General features: G+C 46.2%; 1 protein-coding gene across 1 annotated transcript; it reads right to left on the minus strand.

The window, feature by feature from the left end:
• Positions 1-9,430: 9,430 nt before the first annotated feature.
• Positions 9,431-12,459, minus strand: LOC143442488 (sperm motility kinase Z-like). The gene is made up of 2 exons (XM_076935190.1): positions 10,129-12,459; positions 9,431-9,982 (listed from the first exon to the last, which is right to left on the minus strand). Exon 1 carries the CDS (start codon positions 12,457-12,459, stop codon positions 10,570-10,572), a length of 1,890 nt encoding a protein of 629 aa, XP_076791305.1. The 3' UTR covers positions 9,431-9,982; positions 10,129-10,569.
• Between the last annotated feature and the right edge of the window lie 5,130 nt (positions 12,460-17,589).

The following is a 17,589-nucleotide window of genomic DNA, read 5'->3' on the forward strand; positions in this document are numbered from 1 at the left end:
CCTCACTGCAGCCCGTTTCCTCTTCCCATCTTGCAGGGGAACTGTCCTCCATTCTCTCTGAGTCACTTCCTGTGCCTGAACTATTACAGAGATGGTGACTCATGTTGGACTGGCCACATTCAGAGATGTTTGAAGCCAGGATGGAGGGGACACCAGGGGCCAGACTTTAACAGCAGGATCTGAGCTACTAGGGAGTTGCCCTCCAGGAGTTCCTTGCCCCTAGGCCGCTCCATGAATCGTTGACTGGGAGATATGGATGCTGCTGAAAATGGTGGGTGTGGCCAGCAGGCCTCACTGTCTGTCTGGTGGGAGAAAGGCTATCATGTGCGTGTGCCCCATCTCCCAAGGCATGTTTGAGCCTGTTTCCCAGTGTAATGGCGTTAATCTGGTGACCTTGGAGACAAGTAGGTGTAGATGATATGCTATGGACCATGCTGAGATCATGCTTTGCTGCAAGAAGAGCAAGAGGCAGATGGAACATAGGTCAGTGGTAAGCACTGTGCCTTTGCAGCATGCACAAGGCCCTGAGTTCAGTTTCCCCTAACACACACACATGCATGCAAACATACGAACAGGCAGGGACTTTTCTCTCCAAGGGTGTGTATCAAGGAAAATGCATGTGGACCCACTGTGAGATGGCAGCTAGTGTCTTTGAGTGAGGATGAGCACTGTCAGCAAGAACCACACCTTCCATCACCATCATCATGGACTTCTCAGCAGCTTTCCAAGCTAAGGAGTCTCCGGTGCTTTGCTATAGCAAAGACTTCGTCTCTCCCACACATCAGAGCATGGTGGGGCGTCTGTTCTCTGTGTTTTCAAACAGTAGATACCATCTGAAGTATAAATTCTTGTTTCTATAATTTAAAAATTTCTTACCACTTCAGTAACATATATATGTTTATATGTTAATATTTGCATGATACATTATATTTCTTTATTAAAGTAAGGTTATGGTAAAAATATGCATTATGTAATTGAAAAGAGCGTCAGGGTAAAAAAAACCTTTTCTGTAGTCTGAGATGATTTTAAATTGATCTCCTATAGTGTGACCTACTTTTACATTCTCTCTCTCTTTCCTTCCCTCTCCCCCTCTCTCTCACACAAACACACGCACATATCAATATTATTATTGTTACTATTATTAAATCTTAAAGATATGACCCTGGAACATGTCACAACCCTGGACCATTCAGAATCTCATTCACATTTATTACCATTTTTTTGTTATTGTTTTGACACAGGTCTCCTGTCACCATATGGGCCGTGAACTCAGTATGTAGCCTGGGATAACCTTGAACTGATGACCCTCCTGCCTCCTTCTGGTGAGTGCTGGGACTGTAGGCGTGGACCTCCTGGCTTATGCCATTCTAGAGCCCAGGGCTTCATGCATGCCAGGCAAGCACTGTACCAACAGAGCTATGATCTTATGTCTATTTTTTTTTATACTGTGCATCTTTTGTAACACTGTGACATTTTGAATAAATAGCATATCTATAATTATTTGAACTTTTATCTTGTTGCCACTGCAGTGGTCACCACAGTCTGCTTTTCCTGTGACTTGCCAGGCTCTGGGTTCTGTCTGTCAGTTCAGGAAGCTGGCTGAGAGTTACTAGGAAAGGCTGTGTGGGCGGTAAGGTTTTGCTGGGCCTTGCACATCTCAGCAAGTCATGATACTTCTCGTGGGAGCCAGTGTGACAGTGGGGAATGACAGTGTTTGCCCTCAGAGTTCTGGTTTTTGTGTTGTGGCAAAAGTTTGTCTTGCGGTTATTTCTTAGCAGGGACCTATGATTTTGCTTGTCTGATGCTTCATGGATTGGTTTCTTATCTTGAAATTTCTTATTTGTAACCTTAAAAACCTGAGAGTAAGTGAATAAAAATAAATAAATAAATTATTGAAAAAACCCCTGAGAGTTAAACGTTGGTTATCAATTCTATGTGGCTCCAAATGAGCCTTTTTCTCCCAGAGGATATAATTCTTTCTTTTTCCTCTTCCCCAGTTCATACTCATTTTTTCTTTCTTGTAAAGATTGTTTTCAGTAGCTCATATTCCCTCTGTTCTCCCCTTTTTGATAGAGTTTAGCCCTAGTGTCCAGGCTGGCCTTGAACTTGTGATCTTTTTGCTTCTGATTCCAACTGCTAGCATGGGTGCCAGGGCATCAACTAGTGATTCTAATTTCCATCTTCATCATTTTACTTCTGTTTCTGTTTTTTACCTTTCTGAGAAACATCTCAGAATGATCCAGACACTGATTTGGCTTTCTACTGTGTTAATCCTACTTTGCAATCTTTTGAACTCTTTTTAAAAAAGATTATTTTTAGGCTTATTTATTTTATATGTAGGAATGTTCTGTTCTTGTGTGTGTATGTGTATGCCATGCATGCTTAGTGCCTGTAGAGATTAGAAGAGGGTACCGGATCTCCTGATTCTGGAATTAGGGATGGTTGTGAGCCACTGTGTCAGTTCTAGGATACGATCCCAGCTCTTCTGTAAGATCAACAAGTATTATTAACCATAGAGACATCTCAAGCCCCTTCTTTTCAACTTTTGTCACCATAGCTTGGTCACAACATTCCTTTCTGATCCCATCACTTTTTAGTCTCTCTACACCTCAGCCAGACTTGTTTCCAGTACAGACAACTCCCATAACTAACCCCTTGTCTCCTTGGAGCAGGTACAGAATGCAAGAGGTACCTCCTTCCTTTGCTGGCCGGGTTCAAAGTTTAGAGATGGGCATTTGAAAGAAGAGGCAACATCTGTCATGAATCCAAAAAATAAGTAAAGTAAGTCAGGCAGATTGTTTCATACGATTCATTCTAAAAATGAATACTAAGTGGTAACTTAGTACCACTACTTGACCTTGCCCCATCCTCTTTGTATCTTTCCTCACTGCCTACTTCTCCCCAACTTCTAGTAACTATCACTGTTCTTGTAAATGTCACTTTTATTTCCTCAGAGGAAGGGATAAGATGAGAACTGTACCCAAGCTATGCAAATACATGGCTTGGGTTGGGCCCAGGCTCTTTTTCTGTTTTAAGTATCCATAGCCTCCTATCTTCTGAGCTGATTGATTCAGTCCGGCTTCTCTCTGCTCCTGACTGAATTGTTCCTCTTGGGTGTGCATACTAACTTTGACAATGTGTTCAAATCTTATGGCTTCTTCTCATTCTCTGGCTCATTCTGTCTTCATTGTGTCTAGCTTGTTCTCTTTGCAACCTGTCTCTATAAAACTGTCCACACATACCATACATACACCATATTCCGCACCACCCTTCTCTCTTTGTGCTGTTCTTAAGTAGTCTCTCCTTCCTCTCTGTACTCCTGTAAATTGGGTGTGTCCTATCTCTGACTCATTCTGTCCAATCTTTCTCTGATGTGTCACTTTGTGTGCCCCTTAGTTAGACATCACATTCATCCACAGATGTGTCCTTTTCCAAACTAACTTAGTCTTCCATGTTTCAGATTAAGGGCATGTCTGTATTCTAGCCAGAACACATAGATCTAGAAGGTCTTTGGATGTGATTCCTTGCCAGAGCAGCTATGTTGCTGAGTTAAATTTTACCTATGACTCTCATTTTCTGTGAGGCCAGTTTGTTCAGATGCAATATGAGTGAGGCCATACAGCACTTGTCTTTTTGTGTCTGTCTTATTTCACTTACCAAGCTCTAGTTCTATCCATGTTGCCACAAACAGAATTTCCTTCCTGTTATATGTTTTATAGTGTTCTACTGTGCATGTGTACACATTGCCTGTCTGTCTGTGGTATATGTATGTCTATGTTTACATGTGTACCTGTACAACTGCCATATGTGTGGAGGCTGGGGGTTGATGTTGACTGTCTTCCTCAACTGTGCCCAACTCTAGTGTTTGAGACAGGGTCTCTCACTAAACCTGAAATTCAGTGATTAGGCGGGACTAGCTGGCCGGAAATCCTCAAGGATCCTTTGATCTCAGCTTCTGAGCCCTCATATTACAGGTGTGCACATCCATACTTAGATTGTAGAATGTGAGTGCAGAGGCTGAGCTCAGGCCCTCATGCGTGTGCAGCACATCCATTGTGGACAGAGTCATCTCTCTAGCCCTGTATGTATTTTCTTTCTGCATTCATAAATTGATGGTCATTTAGGTTGTGTCTATTTGCTGGTTTTTGGAATGGTACTGTCTTGACTGCAAGAGTGCAGATAGTTTTTTGATACACTGATTTCATTTACTTTGGAGATATACCCAGTAATGGGATTATTAGATTATGAGGCAGTTCAAATTTTTTTTGAGGAATCTCTTTTTGCACTAATTTATCCCTTCCCACCACTGTACAGAGGCTCCCCCTTTTCTCAAATCTTTGAGAAGACTTGCTACCTTTAGTCATTTTTGTTGTTTCTTTTTTTACTTTTTGAGACAGATTTTCCCAGGTAGCTTAAGCAGACCTGGAATTTACAGGATGCATCCCAGCCTGGCTTTGAATTTATATTCTTCTTGTCTATCAGTGCTGGCTTACAGGCATGTGCCCCATGTGCTGGATTACAGGCATCTTTAGTCTTTTTCATAACCACCATCCTTACCAGGGTTAGGTGGGGTCTGATTGTAGTTTTCATGTACATTTTCTTGATGACTAGGGATGTTGAACAGTTTGCTTCTATTTCTGAGCCTCCCTCCTTAGATGGGCAAGGAATTAACTTAATTGTTTTAGTGGGCTCTTCTATTTTGTGTTGGTGAAAGAGGGGTCTTACAGAACTTTAGGCATTTAATCACTGCGGAGCATCTCCCTCTGCACTGATTGAGCATCTGTGGGCCTGCCTGGGTAGGAGCTTCAGATCTGAGTTCTGCTGTGCTGGAGCACTGGCCTATGCAGTCAGATCTCAGCATTTCTTTGCTGACTCCAGGCATTGCTAGGGAGAGGGTTTAGCACCTACTCACTGGCCTCAGAAGTCCCCAGCAGGTTTCTGAAGTCTTTTCTGAGTGTGAGGAAATGTGGAGCTCAAAGGCCACACTACTGGGTCACCAAGAAGAAAACTCTCAGAGGGCAACTGCTTCAATTGCAAGAGGACTTAATTAGTCCAATGCATTGGGGATGCTTGCTCACACAGGAGAAGGGGTCAAGAATTTACTCGGGGAGAAGCATATATACAGTTTGAACAGGGCAGGCGTGTTGGTGATAAACTGGCTGGTTGGCATTTATGGGCTGTGGGGGACCCTCTAACGGGGAGTTATCTGTTGTCAGACAGCTCCATATGTCTGATAACCCAAGGTTTTTCTTGGAACCATGTGTCTTCAACCTTTTGCAGAGGGAGGGATCTTGTGGTTTTCCTTGGGACTGTGTGGCCTCATCCCTCTGGGAAGGGAAGGGGTCAGGGGGTAATTTTCTATGGACTTTACATCCCCCCCCTTTTCTTGTATATAGCTCCAATCTTGGAGCTAGAAGCTATTTGACTGAAATCTTGTGCCTGGCTGTCAGTGCCTAGATGTTGATACTGTTGATGTAGGACCATCAGCTGGATGGCACCTATGTGTTCCTCAATAAAGGCTATCAGTTGATTTAAAATGCAAGGGCCAAAGGTTAGTAATAAAAGTAAAATTATCAAGGGTCCTAGTAGGGTGGAAACCAGAGTGGTGTACCAGGGGGAACTGTGGTACCGTATTTCCAAACAGCTCTGGGTTTGTTCTCTTTCTTTCTCTTAGCTAGTCCCTCTCTGACCTTAGGCATAGAATCACTGACCACTCCTGAGTGATCTGCATAGAAACAGCATTCTTCTTTAAGGGCTGCACAGAGTCACCCCTGTTTGGAGAAACAAGAGATCTAATCCACGCCTGCTTTGTAACACTAACTCAGAAAGGGAGGTCAGCGACTCTTGGAGGTGGGTGATTGATTCTTTGAGCTTTTCTGTGTCTAAATCTATGGCAGGCCTGAGCTCTTGATAATTTTTTCCTTGTAACACCAGGGAGGTGGCTCCCGTTGCCGCTCCTGCAACACTTAAACCTAATAGGAGGGAGACTGTTAGGGCGGCAATGGGCTCCCGCTTGGCGCGATAGCCACCGTCCCACCTGTCTAACATTTCTTCATCAGAATGATAAAGTAGCTTGGGCACCAGTTGTACCAGGATGCAAAAATCTTTAGATAAATTTAGGACCGTGAGGTGGATGCAGGGGTCAGTCCAATGGAGCAGGCCCACCACCCGATCTCAGGCAGGACTATGTAAGAAGCAGTTAATGGAGAGGAATTGGTCTCCTTACAGAGAAACTGATGTGTAGAAGGGACTTGACCAAGGCAGAGTCCTGTACCTCTTACTTCTTGTAGGGTTAGTCCTGCTCCTGATTTTTGGGTCCAACGGCAGGACAAGGATTTATTGGATAAACTAACAGTGGGGGAGGTAAAAGCAATCCCTCCTAATTGGGGGGGGGGGTTTACATCATAGCAGAGCCAGCAGGATCGAGTCTCTTCAGGTCTAGACCCATTGAGCACAAAAAAGGTTTTATTAATGAGTCCTGTCAGTGGGGCTAGTTCAGAGGGTTTGAGAGGAGGTGCCCCCTAGCTGTTGGTGGTTCTATCCATAGCTGGCTTTCTCTGGGTAGGTGCCAGGGAGTTTGGGTTGGGGTAACTCATGGGGGATCCCCATGGCCTCTTTTTTCTTTTTGTTGGGCCCAGTGGGCCCAATGACTATAAAAAGGAGTCCCTTATCATGTCCAGACATGTATATCCGGAGTCCTCATGTTTTTCCTTTTAACCAGTCTTCTCTGACCTTTTTTCCTTTCTGAGTAAACTGAACCCGTACAGGATTACAGGCTCCTGAGCTCTCACGCAGGGATGCTTGTATCTGTTTATAACTAGCACAACTGGGGAAAGTAGTTTCTAGTGACAGTAATTAAGTCCCAGGAAGAGGATGGTTTCCAATGGGCCTGTTGGTGGTCTCACATCCCCAAGCCTTGCAATAGAATTGGTCTACTCTCCCACATCTAAACATTTCTGACCTACTGGGCTTGGGGGTGTCCCTGGGGCAGACAGAAATCACAAGTCTGTAGGGCACAGTGGGAAAACTTGTTACCACACCCCACCATGGCGTCCTGAGCCCATTGTGAGTTATCATGTAAGGTGAAGTTGGACTCACAGTGAGTGGGGGTATCCCAAGAGTCCAGTCCAGCAGCCAGGACTGGCAAGGGTAAAACACCAGATCTGGCCACGAAGTACAAGGGGGGGGGGTGACTTTGAGACACTCTGGCTACTTCATCGCCAGTTAGGGTCGACAATACAAGCAAGTTAGTTTAGCGGATTGATGTGGGCTGGGCATGGCAGCCAGTCTTGACTGGTGTGGTAGGATTAGGACATCTATAAGGTTTAGGAGGATCTTCATTCTTGCTGGCCTGTTTAGTGATCTTGAGCTTTAAGGGATGGTCTGTCTTCTTTATACTCCAAGATGGGTGATCTGCAGGGGCTGGACAGGTCACTGGTTTCACGTGGGAAGCATGTATCCAGTCAGCTATGCCATCTACCTTGATGACTGTGGGGGTTGTCAGCAGCACCAGGTAGGGGCCCTTTCAGCAAGGTTCCAGAGACTAGGTCTTATTTCAGTGGACATAGATGGCGTCAGCTAGGGTAAAGGTCTTAAACCCATGCCCACAGTGACACACCTACTCCAACAAGGCTACCTTTACTCCAACAAAGCCACACCCACTCCAACAGGGCCACATCTTCTTATAGTGCCACTCCCTGGGCCTAGCATATGCAAACCATCACACGGAGGAACAGTCTATAGAGAAGGCCTTGAAGCATGGGAGGAGCTGAAGTATTGAGATGGAGTGAGGAATCCAGTGTGACTGGTTTGGGGGCACAAAATACAGAGTAGAGGACACTGAGGCAATCATCCCCAGAGGGGCAGGGACCTTTCACTTCTGCCCAAGAAGCTTGGGCTCTCTCCTGCTGGACAGTGGTTCTCTACCACTAGTGCTTCCAAAAATCACCTGGGGACCTCATTAAAATTGAAGACCCCTATGACTTCTCTCCAAGAAGATGGATGCTGCAGGAGGTGACAGCATAATGAGCTCCCCAGTCGATTCTAGTGTGGTTGGTTCACAGAAGCCATCCGAGCTAAGGGATGTGAGTGCTTTAAGAAGAAGGAATGACATGACCCAATTTAGTTTTTTAGGAAGAGAAGTCAGGCAACTGTAGAGGGTGGACAGATTTTACTGGCAGGGGGAAAAATGTAAGAGCCTCTAAAAGAGGCTCAAGAAGACCTGAACAAAGAAGCACTTGGTAAGAATTACAGAAAGTCCAGTTGTGCATGACCTCATAAATAACTACGCCTTCCTGATGGCCTAAGCCAGGAAGCAGCAGCAATGTGCCTCTCTTCCACCCAGGTTTTCTGTGCTGAAAAGGTAGCAATTCCCATATGCCTGCAGGTGAGACTGGCTGCAAGCCTTGTTCTAGGTTGAGTAATGTTACTGGTGTTTTCTGCAGTTTCCAGAGCATCAGGCTTTGAAGTGCTCACTGATTGGCCCCAGAAGCCCCTGGCCCTTCCCAGCCAGGAATGGACATAAGGAAGCAGCAGCAGCAGGAGCAGCAGGAGCAGCAGGAGCAGCAGGAGCAGCAGGAGCAGCAGGAGCAGCAGGAGCAGCAGGAGCAGCAGGAGCAGCAGGAGCAGCAAGAGCAGAAGCAGCAGCAGGAGCAGCAAGAGCAGAAGCAGCAGCAGCAGCAGCAGCAGCAGCAAGAGCAGCAGCAGCAGCAGCAGCAAAAGCAGCAGGAGCAGCAAAAGCAGCAGGAGCAGCAGGAGCAGCAGGAGAAGGAGGAGCAGCAGCAAGAGCATCAGCTGAAGCAAAAGCAGCAGCAGAAGCAGAAGCAGGGGTGGCAGAGTTAGCAAAGACATGAGCATGCCAGTAGCCACCTGTATAAAAAACATCAATATACACCAGATAGTTTGCAGGAGAGAGTGGGGTCAGAGGGTAGAGGAATCCAGTTCCTCTTTAACAGAAGGGTCTCTGGGTCTTTGTACTTGGGGGAAATGGGGCAAGTCACCATGGGTCACCCAGAGGAAACCCCACACTGTCATATCAGGGGATCTCATCTGTTCTCCCCTCAACATTTCCCTGCTCCCCACTGCAATACTTCTTACCAGCACCTTCTCTGGACTCAGGTGGCATGCACTTCAGACTTCACCTTGGGTCTCTTCAAAAGACAGTCCATAGGTAAGCATCACTTTGTGCATGGCTGGGTACCCTGGACCAAAGTGGGGAACAAGGCCCATCCTGGCTTCCCGTGACTCCTAGAAAGCCAGAGAATAGGGAGTTACTTTGTCAGAAGGGAGTGGAGACAAGAGAAAACTGATGTGGGGGACTGTTTCCAGAAGGCAAAGTCACTGAAATTATGAAATTACCTTGTTTCAAATGTGGATTCTCTACACTTCAAGAAAACATCAACACTATAGACTGTGTGTGTGTGTGTGTGTGTGTGTGTGTGTGTGTGTGTGTTGCATGTCCAACCAAATTTAAGGAATACCCATGAAATAACTCAAGTGTGACTGTAACGTGCACAATCAGAGACTAGAGCTGGGAGCTTAGTAAGGGCTTCTGGATCTCACTGTGACTGCAGTAGTCAGGAGGCTATGGAGGCCTGCAGCAGAACTGTGGGGATGAGCTCTGTCTGCCGACTCTGGATTGACTTGCGGACTCCAGCTGGACCCTCACTGCTTCTCAGTTCTGTTGCTGCCTCTATCCTGGAGACACATAACTCTTGGACCCATGGAACAGGTCAGGTTCTCTGAGTTCCTTCCTCTGCCCCCAGTACCATTGTCTGCTCAGCTTACAAGTACACCTGGAGACAGGCAGCTGAGCTGACATCCTCACTGTGCATGGAGGTTCTCTGCAGTCTGATGTTTCTTCTCAGTTCTTTTGGGAATCACCAGCAGTCCATGGATGCTTCTTCCAGGGGCTTCTGGGTGCTGTGAAGATGAATGTGCAGGGCCACGGCTGTTCTGGGACTGCTGCCCTGTGGGGAACTCCCTACAGGAAATAGGCAGAAGGAATATCGCTCAGACCTTATTCCCAGAATCTCTCTTCAGATTTCAGGGGAAAACATTTTGCCTCTAGTTTTAGCCTGCAGTATGGACAAATCTTCCCACTGGCACACAGCCCCCTGAAATTCCTACCTGGCAATCTCCTCCATGCTCCTGTCTGTATCCTCAGCTGGCTCCTCTCCACTTTCTGGTATCACCCTCCTGGGACCAGGGGGACTCTGACAGCACTTGAAACAGACACAAGAAACGTTACTAGAAATCTGCAGATCTTGTGCATGGTTGTGCTGGCTCCATGCTGACATGAGCCCTTAAGCTGATTCCTCCCAAATGCTCCATTGATCCCTTCACCAACCTGCCCCAGCATCCTTGCCCAGCGCTGGGTCACTATCCTCTGCTGTCTACATGGAGCTCAAGCATTGGAGGATTCCTCAGAGGAGGGAGGACAGGATGGGATTTTCTTTCTGGCATGATAGATACAATGTCACCAACCCCCTCAGTGTGCATGCTGGAATACATTAAGGGAAGAAGAAACTAGAGAGTGTATCCTTTCCCATCACACCCCACCTACTTGTTTCAGCCCGAGTCTCTGAAGCACTCTTCACTGGCTGCCACGATATTGTTATTTGTCGCTGGGAGGCAGCAACAGAGTCTTCTTAAGGCTTTGGAGATCCTCTTCTTCAGGCCCTTCCATCCCCACCTTCTCATTGGGAGAGGCCCATGATGGTCTATTTCCCAGGAGGGTGAAATACTGTCTTGGAAGAATTCAGTGCTTGTATTTTCTTCCTGGATTTTTTTGCTGGGGAAGGGAGTCCAGGTGGTAGATCCCCAGGAAGATGAGCTGAAGTCTTCAAAGGTTTTGGAGCCTGTGTTCCCTTCCAGGAGTTTCTTACTGGGGAAGGGGCTGCTGGTTATAGACACCCAGGAAGATGTGCTGGAGTCTGGGGAGGATTTGGAACCTGTATTCTCTTCCTGGAATTTCTTACTGGGGAAGGGGCTGCTGGTTGTAGACTCCCAGGAGGATGTGCTGCTATATGCGTACGAAGCCTCAGAGCTCTCACTGGTCCCATCTTGTGTGTTTTCAGCGGTTGAGGTTTGGGACAGAGTGAACAGTGAGCCTGTGGTTCCTGAAGATGATGTTATTGTTGTTGTTGTCTCCTTTCTTTTTCTTGAGGGTGAAGTTGTAGAGCTTATTCTGCCCCCCTTTTCTCTGAATGTGTCCTTTCCAACATGAGGCATAAAGCCCTGCAGTGGGGAGGTGTTTTCCAGGAAGCTACTCTTGAGGGAAGAAAGGGTGGGAGGCACACTGTGTCTCCTCTTATGGCCTTTCCTCCCAAGCCCAGGCAGCTCAGAGTGGCTGGGAGAAGTGAAGGTGGGAATGGTAGATGCACTGCTTCCCCCCCTTAAAGAACAAGGAAGGCTGTGAGCTTTTGTAGGGTCCAGTGTGCCACCCTGCCCTGCATCGTAACAAAATTGGGGCCAGAGGGTACCCTTTCTTTTGAGGATGAGGTACGTTGCCATGGCACGACTATACTTCCGTTCCTTCAATGCATATCTGAGCTCTTGAACTTTATGCCCCATTAAAAACATTTCAAAAGCAATGTTGGGCTCTGGTACTTGAGGGATTTTTTCTGAGGATGTCAACGTGCCTTGATCACGGCGCAGCCATGGGTGTGCTAATACTTCTTTGATGGATGGCCTTGTTGTGGGGTCTAGTGTAAATAATCTCTTCAATAGGTCTTGAAGGTCTGGGGAGAGGCGACATGGGATCCAATAGTTCTGGGATTGGATCAGGTACTTTATCTTGGAGTGCACTTTCTCTCTAAAAGGAAGTTGACCCACAACTAAGTAGTATAAGAGCACACCCAGGCTCCATATATCTGCTGGAAGGCCGTCATATGGTTTCTGATGGAATACTTCAGGAGCACAATATTGTGGGGTACCACAGAACCCCCTAAACTGTTCCCCTGAGGCCAGTCTTTTGCCTAAACCAAAGTCAGTTAGTTTCACATGCCCATCCCAGTCCAACAGGATGTTCTCGGCTTTGATGTCTCGGTGGACAATATTCTGACTGTGGATATAGTCGATGGCCAAAGACAGCTCTGTGAAGATGGTCCGCGCCTCTTCCTCCTGTAGACGCCCACACTTGTTGATGTGTTTCTGCAGGGATCCCTTGGATGCATATTCCATCACAAGGTAGGTTTTGTGCCTTGTGTCAATTATCTGTAGTAACTGCACTATGTTACTGTGATGAAGAGTTTTCATTAATTCAACCTCAGAAACAACTAAGAAATCCATCTTTGTGCACCTATTCAATATTTTGATGGCGACCATTGTCTGGGTCATAAGGTGGAGAGCCACTTTGACTTCTGCAAAGGACCCTTTGTCTAAGGTGCCCAGGATGTAGTAATCACGTGCCAGGGTGTTCCCTTCGTGGCAGCTGGCCTCGAGCTCCCTTGACAGCATACTCCCCTTCTCTTGGTCAGAGTCTCCAGGAGCAAGAGCAAGAAAGGTGGCAGGGGAAACACATTGGAGTTAATTCTAGGCAAGCTTACTGCTAGAGACTCTAAGATTCAAAGTCAGAGATGCGTCCAAAGACATGTCTGGCCATGCCTCAGGGGCACAGGGAAAGCAGAACAAAGCAAAGACAAACACAGTGGATGGAAAGAAGGAAGAAGGCTCAGAGCAGAAAGACAGCAAGGGCAATGGAAGACAACATTTTAGTCAGGAGAACAAGGATCCCCATCCCAAAGGACAGAACATTGACAAGCTTACCGAAGACATCCATTATGAAGGCAAAGCACTGAGTAAAAACTCAAACTTGAACTTCAAGATAGCTTTACCCAGAGTGCATGGGTAAATGCAAGCTGCCCCAGTAGATAAACACAGTATATACACAGGATGGGGGCAAAAGTCGAACAGCACCTATGAATAAGAATGAAAATTTGTCATTTTTCTGGAAATGGATGTACTTTGAGGTCACTGTGTTACACAGAGTAATGTAGCCCAACAGATAAACGCCACCATTTTCCTTACCTGCAGGAGCTCAGTGGTTTGAGGCTGTGTTAAAGGAAAGGGGAACTATGTGGTGACTGGAGGTTAAGAGGCAGGACGAGATAGGGAGTAACAGAAAGTGACAGAGTCAAATAGAAGTCAGGAATAGAAATGTGGATGTTGGCAGGCAGCGATGCCACTCAGGTTTCTCCCCACATTTCATCTCAACCCTCAGGAGGCAAGACAGGTGAATCTCTGAGTTTGAGGCTACCCTGGTCTACAGAGAAAATTCCAGGTTAGCCAAGTCCACACAAAGAAAATCAGTCTACAAATCAAGAAGAGCAAACCAAACTAAAGAAAGAAAGAGAGAGAGAGAGAGAGAGAGAGAGAGAGAGAGAGAGAGAGAGAGGAAAGAAGAAAGGAAGAAAGAAAATGGATGGATGTTAATCCACACCCAAAAAAATGAAAAACCTAAAGAAACAAAAACAAAAGGTAAAGTTGTAAGCAAAGCCCCAAAATGAATAAAGTCACATAAACAGAAAATCAAACCTCTGAGCTTGTGGAAAGAAAACACAGGAAAGAACTCACTCTGGAAGTGTAGCTGATGTTCAATGTCCAAATCCAAACAATCGCCAAGGTTCAAATCCGATCCAACAACCAACCACCGAGTCTAACCACCACCCACCAAGTCCTACAGATCACCAAACAGCTCTCTGCACAGAAGGACACAAAACAGCCCAGACAGTGCATTATATGATCAGCTGTGGGTCATATATATGATCATTATATGATCATAGTGGCTCTCTGTGACATCAGAGCATTACTGGCCACCCAGAGCTGGCACAGCTCACCGGGGGCTTTTCTCACTCCTTGGTACCAACAGGCTCTATCTGTTACTGTTCATTTCACTGAGACCAATGCCCTGACAAGAGGCACGTGTCGGGAGGGAGAACTTTATTTAGGCTCATGCTATGAGGGGTTAGCTGGAAATGTTGGGATTCCTCCTCTGGGGTTTTAGTCTCATGCCTAAAAGAATGTTTCAGATTGCATGGAGACAAGATAAAATGGATTTGGAGGGACATCTAGAAGTTTCCAGAAGAGGAAAAACAAGAAATATCATCTCCCTCTCTCTTTGTCTCTGTGTCTCTGTGTCTCTGTGTCTCTGTGTCTCTGTGTCTCTGTGTCTCTGTGTCTCTGTCCCTCTCCCCCTCCCTCTCCTTCTCCCCTTCACCCTCCCCTCTGTGTGTGTGTGTGTGTGTGTGTGTGTGTACCTGTGGATCTTAGAGGGTTATGCTGGGGACAGTTTGTCAATCTATATGCCAAAATATTTTCTACCTGAACTCTCCTTTCTAATACAGTTTGCTAATCAATTTAGCTCCCTCTTAAGGTCCTTTCTGAGTCATGATTGAAAACCCAGGTCAGCAGCATAAAGGAAGGCTTTAGTCTTCCCGAATGCACTGGCCAAGTAAAACCTGTTTCAGGTTACTTTGACTCCACGTGCCCGCTGCAGAAGCCCTGCATATGCCCTGAGTCTGCTCCTCAGCCTCGAGCCCCACCCTCAACCCCAGACCCACCTCCCACCCCCTCAACCCAGCTCCACTCTCACTCTTCACCCTGACATTTGTTTGTTTTATAGTATTTCGTGTAGAACCAGGCCTACTGGAATCTTTCTCCACCTCTTGTCAGCGTCTACAGATTTATAGAATCTATTAATGTGTTCCCGCCATTGTTTTGGAGAATGGTTATTAAAAACAGCTCTGCTTATAGGTTCAGTAAAAGTAACTGAATCATTTTCGCTATACTTCCTACGCATTTAGACTTCCTAGTTGAATTGGTTTTCTGGATTTGGAAATGCTTCTGTGGATCATGGTTCGTTTGTACTTGTGAGTCGGTAGAGGCCCTTTGAGTTGGTACTTGCATGCTCTCTATCTGGAGTTATTCTTTCCTGCAAGTGCTTGTTCCAGTTCTTTTCTCAAGTCAGTAGACCATGAGTGGCTTGGCAAGGGGAGGACCGTCACAGTCCTTATAGAAGACTGCATCCAGTTCTAGCCCTTGAAGTCCCTTCAGCCACGGTTAGGGCCTCTGGACCCTTGTCTGTCTGTCTGTCTGTCTGGACTGCTCTCTGGCCAGGTCCAAGGAAGATTTCATTACCGAGGCAGAGACCCTTGGAATTGAACCAGAGGACACAAGAGTAGACTGCTTCTGCCCTGTGACTTAGCCACCGTTCTGTTCTCCCAGAACCTAAATAGGCAGACTGAACTTTTGTGGCATCTGCAGAGTTGGGCTTCCCTGAAGCTGGCTGTCAGAAGAGCTCGCTTAGGCCTGTTGCATTTGTTGAATAAAAACCAACTAAGAATAGATATTTGATTGGGACTCCAAAGGGTCAAATTCACCTGAAGATGGTAACAGAAAAAGAATAAAGAAAAAGAAATCTGAACTCAACTGGAGAAGGGGGCTGGTGTGGGCTACAAAGGGGCTATGAAGGGGCCTCGTGAGGGCTGCTGCTCTATCCTTCTTCACGTTCACTTTCATACTTTAACTTTGGCATTGTTAGCTTGTTGCACTTAAATCTTGTTTACTGTTAAATTAGACAAACACACCCTCTGGTTTCTTTGGCAGTCTTTTTTCCTATGGGGTGACAATTAACTTTAACAGTTTGGTCTGCATCATAAGAAACTGACAGGGCTTATATTTTTATTACAGCCTTCTACACAAGGCAGAAGTAAGAAGTGTACTGTATTCCTACTGCAGTTTAAGCGACAACATATGGAAACAAGTTTAGCTTCTTTAAAAGTTTACTTGAATTTATTTATTTTATAGTCTTCACACTTGGCCAGTGGGTTTTCTAGGGAGTTTCACAAAGGACCAGCTCACATCCCGTTTCTCCTTCTGTATTGCCACATTCAGAGTTTGCAATCTCATATAATTTCACTTCTTCACTGCACTTTAATCTGTTTGAAGATAAACATAAAATCATAGTCTATTCTTACCCCTCTGAGGATACTAGGTCCAAGGGCCTAGTGGATGTCTGAAACCATGAATGATGCTATAGTTGTGATGACTCCTGTTCACTGCCACCATGCTGGATTTATAATCACCATGGAAACACTCTTCTGGGTCTATGAGGGTGTTTCTAGAAAGGTTGAGCTGTGGAGGAAGACCCACTCTGTTTGTGGTTGGCCTCATCCCACCGGTTGATAGGGTCTGAGCCTAAAAACAGAACTGAGAAAACAAGGTGAACACCATTGTTCATCAGTCTTTGCTCTCTGACTGCAGGAGCAATGTGACCAGTCAGTCACACCATGCTCCTGCCACACAGCTAGATCCCTCCTGCCTTCTTCACTGAGATAAGCTCTGTCCCATAAAATAAAATAAAGTAAAATAAAATAAAATAAAATAAAATAAAAAACATAATCTCTAAGACAAACTCTTCCTCCCTTAAATTGCTTGTTTTCCATTTATTTATTTATTTATTTATTTATTCATTCACTTTACATCCCTGTATCAGCCCCCACTTCCTTCAGTTCCCCCTCACACAGCTCCTCCCTAACCCCCCCTTCAATTCTCCTCCTGCCCATATCATCCCATGTTGTCATATCAAGTCACTGAAGGATTAGGCACCTCCTCTCCCACTGAGGCCAGACAATGCAGCCCAGTTAGGAGAACAGGATCCACAGGCAGGGAACAGCATCAGGGACAGCCCCCACTCCAGTTGTTGTAGAATACCCATGTAGACCAACCTGCACATCTGCTACGTGTGCGTGTGTTTGTGTGTGTGTGTGCATGTGCGTGTGTGTGTGTGTGTTTCCAGCTTCAGTCCACGTATGCTCCTTGGTTGGTGGGTCAGTCTCTGGGAGCCCTCAAGGGTCCAGGTTCATTGACGGTGGGTCTTCCTTAGGAGCCCTTATTCTCTTTGGGTCACCCATTTTCTTTCTCAACCCTCCCATAAGACTTCGTGAGCTCCACCTAGTGTTTAACTGTGAGTCTCTTCATCTGTTTCCATCAGCTGCTGGGTGGAGCCTCTCAGAGGACAGTTATACTAGACTCCTGCAAGCATGACAGAGTTTCATCAACAGTGTCAGGGATTGGTTCTTGCCCATAGGATGGATCACAGTTTGGGCCAGTCAGTGGTTGGCCATTCCCTTCATCTCTGCTCCATCTTTGCCTCTGTACATCTTATAGCCAGGACACATTTTGGGTTGAGGCTTTGTGGGTGGGTTGCTGTCCTTATCCCTCCACTGGGAATCCTGCCTGGCTACAGGAGGTGGCATCTTCAGGCTCCATATTTCCCACTGCCAGGAGTCTCAGCCAGAGTATCCCCTACAGAATTCCTGGGGCCTCCTCCTATCCCAGGTTTCTGGCACATCCTAGAGATCCCTTCACCACCGATTTTTGTTCTCTGCCTCCTGCTCTCCCTACATATGATCCCCTTGCCCTGTTCCCCTCCACATTCCCTCTCCCACCTGGTTCCCTTCCTCTGATATCTATTTTATCTCCCCTTCTAAGAAAGATTCAAGCATCTTCCCTTGGACCCTCCTTCTTATTTGGCTTCTTTGGGTCATGGTTATCTTGTACTCTATGGCTAATATCAATTTTCAAGGG

The sequence above is a fragment of the Arvicanthis niloticus genome, chromosome 5 (genome assembly GCF_011762505.2).
Source record: "Arvicanthis niloticus isolate mArvNil1 chromosome 5, mArvNil1.pat.X, whole genome shotgun sequence".
In the NCBI taxonomy this organism is placed as follows: domain Eukaryota; kingdom Metazoa; phylum Chordata; class Mammalia; order Rodentia; family Muridae; genus Arvicanthis; species Arvicanthis niloticus.